This window comes from Neophocaena asiaeorientalis, unplaced genomic scaffold, assembly GCF_003031525.2.
Source record: "Neophocaena asiaeorientalis asiaeorientalis breed wild unplaced genomic scaffold, Neophocaena_asiaeorientalis_V1.1 scaffold476, whole genome shotgun sequence".
Taxonomy (NCBI): Eukaryota; Metazoa; Chordata; class Mammalia; order Artiodactyla; family Phocoenidae; genus Neophocaena; species Neophocaena asiaeorientalis.
In genome coordinates, this window is record NW_020172178.1 from 670,832 (window position 1) to 680,810 (window position 9,979).

The following is a 9,979-nucleotide window of genomic DNA, read 5'->3' on the forward strand; positions in this document are numbered from 1 at the left end:
CACTTTCGCCAGCCCAGTAGCTTTATTAAGGGCCTCAATTCAAGAGCTCCCAGGCATTTGTGCAAATGGAAAATCCTACGGCAAGTGTGGGTTCAAAGGGGCACAGGGATCAAGGAGAACCTGGCAAGTCAGAGTTGGGGCACTGGGCTGTGGGACAACTGGACAGGTAACGAGGCAGCATCTGCACCTGGGGACAGCAGCAGCAATGGTGGGATAATAATAACTTTCTGTGGGTCAGCCTCTGTCCTACGTGATTGATAAGCACTTGGGTCAGAGACAGGACTGTGCCCCCTAGCGCCAGAGAAAGCCCTGGGGCAGCTGGATTGCCTCGGGGCAGGCATCTCCTCAGCATCGGCTGCAGCACCCAGTTCAACTGGCTCTGACGCCTCACCTGCCCATAATTTCTGACAGGAATTCTTGGCCTGACTCAGCTAGGCTGCTCCATCTACACTGCAAACAGCTGCTGGGCCGTGGCCAAAGCCCACCTCACCGTGCCAGGTACACACCCGGCCCTGCAGACACCCCAAGCTGGCAGAGCTGGATGGGGCTGGACATTGAGCCTGCCAACCTGCTCTGTTCAGACAGGGATACCGAGGTCCAGAGGGAAGTCCTGCCCACGGTCACCCAGCAAGCCCCTGGTTCCAGAGCTCCGGGGGCCTGGCCCCTAGACCGGTGACCTGACAGCACTGGCACCACCCGGGAGCATGTTGAAATGCAGACTTTTAGGCCCCTTCCCAGACCTGCTGAGTCAGACTCTGCATCTTTAAACAAGATGCTCAGGTGCTTCGTGTGTACTTTGCAGTTTGAGATGCCCTAGCCCATAACTCCCTCCTCCACCCCACCACCCTGCTTCCCAGTGGCCCATAATCCTGGGCGACTTACTCTAAAGGTCCTGATACCCCGCGGGGAGCCAGAGTTTTTGTTTAAAGCATCCTAGAGAGATTTAGTGGCGGGATGTTGGGGTCGATCAAACCTGGGTTTGAAGCCCAGCTCTGCCACTAACTAGCGGTGAGATGCTCGCCAAGTGACAGTCTGGGGGTCAGGCTCCTCACTTACAAAACGAGGAATCACAGAGCCACTGGATGTGACACGCAGCACAGAGGCTGGCACGAGAAGGTGCTCGTCAAATGTCAGTAACAGTCACAGGCCCCGAGTCCCGGCCTGAGTCAGGCAGGGTAAGCTGCCGGCCGCAGCAGTGACAGCCCCTACCTGCTTTCTCCTTGATGACAGCCCAGTCCTCGAAGCTGTCAATGTGCTCCTTCAGCCGGGAGCAGAGCTGCACGTTGCCCACGTAGTCCAGGAGGACGTCGATGATGGGCCCTGCCCAGCGGCTCACCTCCGGGGCAGACAGGATCTCGCAGAACTGAAAGGGAGCACACACCAGTGCTGGGACACCCAGGACCAAGGGCACTGCCTCGGCAAGCTCATCCTACAGGTGGGCAACTGCGGCCAGTGAGGGCAGGGGACACGTCTGAGGACAGACACTGGGCACGCCCAGGGTACAATCCAGTTCTCCACATCCACACCCTTCTCTCATCAACACAGGCCTACTGCTGCCAAAAGCGGGAGGTGGGCAACTTGGGCAAGTCACGTCACCTCCCTAAGCCTCAACGTCCTTGTCTAGAAAATGGGTATATGACACCAACTTCAAGGGTTTTTTTTAATGAGAATTAAGGTAATATAAACATAAACTTCTCTGCACACAGAGGATAGCCCATAAGTGATGGCCATTAGCCATTGTTAATATCTCCAAGAGGAGGGTGTTTCTAATTTCCTTTTCATTTTACATTCTGGCTCATTTAAGTCATCACCATGGACAGGTCTTGCCGCTGGGGTCACTGACTTTGTGCACCTCACCTGACCTTGTACCAGCCTGCTCTCACCTCCACCCGGATCCTGGTCAATCAACCTCATATTCCAGGTGTAGGTTTGCTGGGGGCGATGAACCCCTCAGTTTTGCAGTGTTCCTCACCAATCCCCTGCTCCACTGTTCCTTCCCCAAAAACTGCAGACCAAAGAAAGGACTTAATCGCTCACGTGAACCACTAAGTTCTGCTGCCTCTAAAGCATGCTAACACCGGGTTCTGCTGCCTCCGAAGAGCGCTAAATACTAGCTTACACTCCCTCCAAAGTGCACTGACCGTGAGTTCACGCTGCCTCCAAATCCTGCTGACCATCGTCTTCTGCTGCCTCCCTAGTGTACTGCACCCCGCCTCCGGTGCACACAGCCTCGGGAGCGAGTGAACCACTAGTCCCCCCAGCCTCCGGAGCGCACTGGCCCTGGCCGCACTCCCCCACACGCGCCTTCTTACCTGGACCACGCCTGGCGCCTTGTTCGAGCCGGGCGCGTTGTTGAACCTGTTGGAGGACGACGGGGCGGGCGGGTGCGGGCCGTTGCCGTACAGGCACGAGAAGCAGGGCTCGCCGTTGCAGCCGAGGTCCATGAGGAACTTGAGCAGCGACAGGCACTTCATGGAGAACATGATGGTGGCGGGGAAGGCGGTGGGGTGCGTGGCGATGTAGGCGTCGATGTTGGCGCCGTGGTCCAGCAGCAGCTGCATGGTGCGCAGGCAGCCGTGGCGGATGGCCACCAGCAGGGGGTTGATGACGTCGCGGTTGGGGTCGGCGCCGGCGAGCAGCAGCAGCTCGGTGGCGTACACGTTGTTGTTGACCACCGCGAAGTACAGCGCTGAGCTGCGCCGGTCCTCGTAGAGGCGCGCGCGCTCGGGCGCCAGGGGCGCGTTCACGTCGAAGCGCGCGCTCAGCAGAGCTTCGAGCACCTCGTCGTTGTTGCGCTCGGCGGCCAGGTGCAGCGGGCTGATGCCGCTACGGCGCACGCGCGTGCGGCTGGTCACCGGCAGCAACATCTGCACGATCCTGCGGGCGGGGCGGGCACGCGCGGGTCACGGGGCGGCCCGCACCTCTGGGCCGGACCCGCGCCCGGGGGGAGCGGAGGGGCCAGGCTCGGCCACTCGCAACCACTGAGTGAGGAGGCACGGACCCACCAGCAGGGGGCGCCGCGGAGACAGCCGTTCTCACAATTACCACTTGGGGGAGACTGGGTCTGCTTTACAGATAAGGAAACTTGAGGCTCAGAGAGCTTCCACCACCTTATCAGAATCACAGAGCCAGTAATGAGTGGAGCTGGGCTTCAAACCCACAACCCTTAGCCTCCAAAGCCCGAGTCCTTAAAAACCTCAGCCAGACTGGCCTGTGGTTTGAAGAATCTCTTGCCGACTTATTTCAGGCGAAGGAGTGTTGCCCATTCCCAGCTCAATTATCTGAAGGAATCCATTAGAAGGCCCCCAAACCTAATGACTGTCTGGGCTACTATCTTCAGGAGGCAGTAGAGCCACATCGTGAAGCATGGAGCTAGACCCTGCCCAACCTAGGTAGGCTGGGGGTGTGGGTAGGCGTGGGTGGGCAGGGACAGCCATATCCAAGGGCTCACTATGTGCCAGGAGACATCCAAAGGCTTTACAAACACTATTCGGTTTAATCTTTACAACACCCCATAAAGTATGTCTTGTCATTCCCTTTTATCCAGATGAGAAAACTCAATGCTCAGAGCGGTTAGGAGGCTTGCCCAGGCCATACATTGGGAGACACAAACCAGGATTTGTACCCTCCTCTGACTCCAGGGCTGAGCTGTCCTGCATCTCTGTCTTGCTGCCCTGAGGCCTTGGTGGAGCCACCAGGTCCTGGGGGACAGGAGGGGACAAGTCTGTCTGGCCCCAGCCACTCCTGCCCCAGACCCCAGTTAGTCCTCAGTGACCATGAGGTCGCCTCCCTGGTCCTGGAAGTCTCAAAGCCTCTTCCCCTGAAGGCTGACTCTAGCCTCTCCCAGGCTCTCTGCCCTGCCTGTGGCTTGGAGAGGGTTGACCAGCTGCGGCTGAGGCTGGAGATTGCTGCCAGCCCTGACTCTGCTCTCTTCTGGTGAATCAGGGACTATTCTCAGCCCTTAACCTACGCTAATCTGTTACATCCTCCCAACAGCCCTATGAGATGTGTACTAGCATTAACCTCATTTACAGATGAGGAAAGAGAAGCCCGGGGACACACAGCCAGTAGGTGATGGAGCCAGGATTTGAACCCAGCTAGTCTGATTCCCCCTAGAGTGAGGAGCGCACTCTTAACCGCTCCTCTGCTTCTTGTGTGGCAGTCAGGAGACAGCTGCTATGTCACAGGGTTTTACATTCTTCACAACACATTACTTGCCTGCCCCATTTTATCTTCACTGCAGGCTGTGGAGGTAGCCAGAGTGGATCTGTGGCCTTCTTTGTAATAGGCGGGGCTCAGAGGGATGAAGTGACTGATCAAGGGCCATAAAGCAGTTCTAGGGCTTGACCGCAGGAATCCTGACCCCTTGTACTTGCTGTCTTCCCCTAGATCCCTGCTACCTGCCAAGCTCTTGCCACTGATGTGACTACAGACCCTAACCCACACATTCCCGGCTGACAGGTGACCTTGTGTGGGCTCCAAGGAAGTGGCCATGGCAGGGCAAGCAGGTGCCACCAGGCCCATTCCCGCACCTCTTTGCCTCCTGGCTCTTGGGCTCCTGGGGCTTCTGCCTTCTTAGAAATGTGATGCCAGGGACCTCCCGTTAGGATCTCAGTGGAAAGTATTATTATGGTTAGTGATGCTGTGTTTGCTTAAAATCTGCCTCTCAAACCTCAAAAGGAAATTCACACACCCGGGGGGGCTAATTGCCTCCTAATTTCTATTTGTGCAGGCTCAGGAGGCCTGACCTCGCTCTGTTGAGGTGCTGGTCAAAGGCGGGGGCCGGGGCCTCAGCCTGGACCACAGCCATCGCCAACAAATGCTCCCTAACAGCCGTAACATGCCCAAGCACGGGGAAAACAGCGAAAGGGACTGCCTGGGGCCACTGGCCAGATGGGCTGGTATCTCTGGCAGGTCACAGCTGGTCTCCACTGGTCCTTTGCCGAACCAAGGGAAAATGGCAGAAATGTGGGAACGTGACTGGACGTTGCCTAGAGTCCCAGAAAATAACACAGTGAAATTATCTAATTGTCGTGCGCTTCTGGAGGACTTGGCCAAGCTAAGAGTAAAGGTAATGCCGGGCGGGGTCTGGAGATCAGTGTGTCCAGCCTCCCATTTTACAGAGGGTGAAACTGAGACCCGGGTGTGCGGTGGGAGGTGGAGGTTGGACTGGAGGTGGATGGCAAAGCCAGGGCAGAATGCAGGCGTCAGAATGCCCAAAGCCAGGCCTTTCCATGATGCCCCAGTCCCCCTAGGCCTGGGGAGTGTTGGTCGCCCCACTGCATGTCATCACTTCTCTCCCACAGCCCAGCTGGTGGGAGGAGGGCAGGAGGACGAGGGGGAGACCCCACAGGACAGACTGGGACGTTCCCATTTCCCCCACGGGCAGGTTCTGGGACCACAGGTACTCAAAATGCACCTTAAGAAGAGAACAAATGTACCCATTGCCTGGCAGAAACTTTGGTGTCTGGGAGGCCTAGTTCCCTGTCCCTCTCTTCTCCTTTCCCCAGCACGGAGGCTGCACCCACCAGCTCAACCTCCTGGGTCACCGGGTCACGGTGGAGTGACCTCTGCCAGCATTCAGTATAAATTTGACCACGGACTTGACTTTCACGAGAGAACCAGCTGCCCACAAATGGCTCTGCTCCCAATACCACTGGTAGCATTGTGTCAACCTGGCAGTGTGTGTGTGTGTGTGTGTGTGTGTGTGGGTGTGTGGGTGTGTGTGTGTGTGTGTGTGTGTGTGTGTGTGTGTTGAGGGAGGATTGCCTCTTTTCTGAGCCCTTATGGCTCCACCAGTGGAGAATCTGCCTGAGGGTGTTCCCGAGGGCACAGTGGGACTCCTGCCCACGGGGGATCCCTCTGGGGGAAAGTCTGCAGCTCTTCCCCTGGGAGCTGGAGCAGAGGAGCAGGTCCTCCACGAAGGAGGAAAGCAGGCCCACTGCCACTCTGTGCCACCTGCTGGATGAAGCAAGCCTGGGGTCTCTGGGTCCTCGGAGAGGGAGTGGAGCTTGCTGAGGACGCAAACTGCGTGCTCTCAATCCCTGTGCAACTCAGAATCCCTGAGGGAATGATGAAAGTGCAGGTTCCTGGGCCCTGTCATTCAGGGCCCAATTCAGCAGGTCTGGGGAGGGGCCCCGAAATCTGAGGTGGGTGATCTATGCATCACGCCTTGAGAAACTTTGCTGCAAACCTTCATTTTCCTCCAGAAGGTACAAGCAGTAAACCGGTTTCTGGAGGGGATGGGGTTAGAGAAAGGGGCCTGTCCTCTTATTTTCTGGGAGGACTTGAGCGCTGAGCCTCAGTTTCCCTTTTAATTAACGGGCATGTAACTTGCTTATGAATGTGTTGAAAAATGCATTTTAATTTAATGTATTAAATGATCTCTATTCTGCCTTTCCCAGAAAGAGTTTTAAGTGGCTTGCAAAGGTAATATAAATTAGAAGTAAAAGAGAAAGGATATTTAAAAATTAGGGAAGGGCCAAAATACAAGTCAGTATTATATGTCAGCCACAAACTACACATTGGTTCTCCCCTGGGATGCCTGGTAAAAGCACCTGAGAGCTTTTAGAAATCCTGCAGCCCTAGCCCCAACCCAGATTGCTTACAGCGATATCTCTGAGAGTGGCGCCCAAGCCTCAGGGTTTTAAGAGTTCCCCAGGGTTCCAGCGTGTAGCCAAGGTTGAGAACCAGTGGTTTCAATGCTATTCTAAATTCAGCTTAAAGGGATCCTGCGCCATCTGCTCTTGTCTAATACTACTTCTTAATAAGTCTATCTTTGGGGCTGAGTTTTAATCTCATAAGGTGTCTTTGCTAAACTGGAAATGAAAAATAAAAAGTGTGTCTTGGGGCTTCCCTGGTGGCGCAGTGGCTAAGAATCCACCTGCCAATGCAGGGGACACAGGTTCGAGCCCTGGTCTGGGAAGATCCCACATGCCGCGGAGTAACTAAGCCCATGCGCCACAACTACTGAGCCTGTGTGCCACAACTACTGACCATGTGCGCCTGGAGCCCGTGCTCCGCAACAAGAGAAGCCACCGCAACTAAGAGTGACCCCTGCTCGCCACAACTAGAGAAAGCCCGTGTGCAGCAATGAAGACCCAATGCAGCCAAAAATAGAAAAAGATAAATAAATTTATAAAAAAAGAAAGAAAGAAGAAGTGTGTCTTGGAGGTGCCTAAGACTTTGGGGTCTCCTTTCTCAGCCACGCCCAAATGTCACGCCCTCCAGTTAAAATTGCTGAAGGCACCATCTGGCGAGCACCGAACTCAGATGCTGGAGCCACTTTCCATGCTATGGACAGGCAGGGCGTACTGGCAGGTGGTAAGTGCGGAATGCCTAGGGAAATTCACATCAGATCCCCAAACAGCCGAGGGAGGACAGTGTGAGAGGGCCACATGCCACGTGCCCAGAGAGTGAGTGCAACACTTGGGGCTTGCCTGGCCACGGGCCCTGCCAGGTGGCAGGAGCTGCTGGGAGTCGGCTTTACTCCTTTGTAGGGCAGCCGTCAAAAGGTGGCCTGGCCCCTGCAGTCTTGGAGTCGAGAGGGAACTGAGGTCTGAGAATGGAGGGTGAATAACCAGGGAAATGGCTTTGGGAGTCAGCACGAGTCCAAAGCGGGAGACTCTGGGAGAGCATAAGCCATTCACATTGGTGGTTCCAGAGAGGCCCAGCCTTTCTCCCTGGCCATCCTTAGCCACGCCCAGTGCTCTCTCAAACTCCCCACCAGCTGGGGCCAGACTGCTGACATCTAGTTCCACCTGAAGGCACTGGGCGTGACTGGAGGATGCCAAGTGACAGTCCCAGCTCGGCCACTCTCTGGCAAGCCACTTCCCATCTCTGTCCTCTGGTCTCTCCTCTGCAAAATCAGGCTTGGATTAGATCAATGGTCCCCCCCCCAGAGGTCTGGCTGGGCTGTATCTGGTTGACTCAGAGCTTTTCAGTGATAGAGACTTGGGCTCCTTCTCTCCTGGAGATTCTGGTTCCGTGTGTCTGGGATGTGCCATTTAAAAAATAGCCCAGAGTGACTGTGCTGTACAGGCAAGTATGGGGAGCCAGTGTACCAGGAGATTTCAAGGGTCAGCCCTTCTGTCTCTTTCCCTCGGGATCTCTCTGGAGTCAGGTTAAGATAACCCATGTTTGTGGACTGATGCTGGATCTTTCTGGAGCTGAAGAGCAAGATGCTATCTTGCCCACCACCTCTGCCTGACTTAAGTTGCTTTCATCCCTTCATTGGCTTCACTGAAAAATTATGGAATGTACCCTCCCTACGTAAGAGAGAATGCAGACCCAGTGAGCACCTACTGTGTGCCAGGTGCTCTGCTGAGGGCTTTATTTCCATTCTGTAGCCGCGTATATCCATTTCCCTAGTCCCCGCAACAGCCCCTAAGGCAGTGCCACCTACCTCCCATCTTACACAAGAGGGAATTGAGGCTCAGAAATGTTAAGCAAGCTCCCCAGGGCCTCAGGAGGCATTCAAACCCAGATACGTCTGCCTCACGGCCGGCTACTTGGTCCAGAGAAGGCGGGGTCTACCCTGTGCATGTATGGGGCATGGAGCGGGGAGGGCATCCTTGGTTGGTCATTTGTGCGGGTACCTACAGAGCAGGGCCTGGGGCCCCTGAGGGTCAGCTCTGTCTCCTTGTGTCTCCACTCCATTCTCCAGGATGTCACTCTCACCCCCATTTCCCTCTGCCTTAGCGGAGACCACCCACACTCTCCAGCACGCAGGATCTTCTCCCTGCTGAGGACAGGGCTGCATTTCCCAAAGTGTGTCATCTGGGGTACACGAGATGGGATTTTAGGTGAGAAGGTTTTTTTATTAATTGTAACTTGATAATTTTAACAATTTAATAGTGTGATAAATGTTCCCTTTCGAAAATAAATTCATTTAAGATAATAACGTCTTGAAAGGAAAATACTAAGAAGTGAGGGTACGGATATCTAAAATCAGGAAGAATGTCTGTGAATGCTCAAAGTTTGGGGAACACTGGTCGAATGGAAATTACTGGGCCCTGTGCATCCTCCATGGGCAGCTAGAGTTCCACCTCCCAGGCGAGTCTTCCCTGACCCTCCAGCTAGTGGTGGTGCAGGTGGAGGTTTAACAGCTTGCTCTCTGGGGGGAGGAGGGGCCTCTGATTTCTAACAATCATTAATTTCCATGGTGTAAATACTCTTACCATGGCCATTTTCAGACTACCAATGTGATCAATCAGCTCACAGGAGCTGTACAAGCCAGCTCTAGCACTCCTCTGCTTCCAGCCCATGCTAGTCTCTAGGACCACCACGGACCTCAGCTCTTCATGCTCTTTCATTTGTCATGAATGTGTGTGTGTGTGTGTGTGTGTGTGTGTGTGCGTGCACCTTCCATCCCACCAGATTGCTCCCTGAAAACTTAAGCTTCTCTCATCTCACTCAAAGTACCTAGCACATAGCAAGTGCTTAAGAAAAACTAGCTAGTATCAGTGGTACTATTTGTATTATTGTAGGTATCCCCTGTATGCCTGCTAACTGCCTAAGTGGTTATCTTTGCATCCCCAACAGAAATATCCACTAGTCCAGACCCATATCTGGCTTTCCGTGTGGAATCCAGTAGACGTGACGTTTGGAACAGGTGAGTTCCTGTCATTTGCAAGCTGAGTGACCTTGGGCAAGTCGCTCAACCTCTCTGTCTTAGCTTCCTCATTTGAGAAAAAATGAAGATAATCGTATCTACCTCAGTAGATCTGTTAAAAGAATTATGAAAAGTACAATTGTTAAAAGAATTAAACACATTTCTAATGTAAAGTGCTGGAAAGTGCCACGTAGGTGTTGGCTATTATTATTGTTCCTGGTGTTGTAAGCATTCACTCTAGCTTGCTGACTGCTGAGGGGTCTTCCTCTTTTCCACCTTAAGTGTGGCCTGGGCTCTGACCTCTCCTGGGCCTCCCTACCCCCGTGGGCGGGGCATTCAGAGGAATTGGTGGGGGGGGGGAGGAGC

General features: G+C 54.3%; 1 protein-coding gene across 1 annotated transcript in view; it reads right to left on the minus strand.

Annotated features, from left to right (window-relative positions):
* ASB2 (ankyrin repeat and SOCS box containing 2) overlaps nt 1-9,979 on the minus strand; it is a 30,904-nt gene that overhangs the window by 2,311 nt on the left and 18,614 nt on the right. Inside the window, exons 7-8 of the mRNA XM_024757866.1 lie at nt 2,313-2,878; nt 1,210-1,363 (exon numbers count right to left, since the gene is read on the minus strand). Of these exons, the coding sequence (XP_024613634.1) occupies nt 1,210-1,363; nt 2,313-2,878 (720 nt within the window). The remainder of the gene's footprint in view (nt 1-1,209; nt 1,364-2,312; nt 2,879-9,979) is intronic.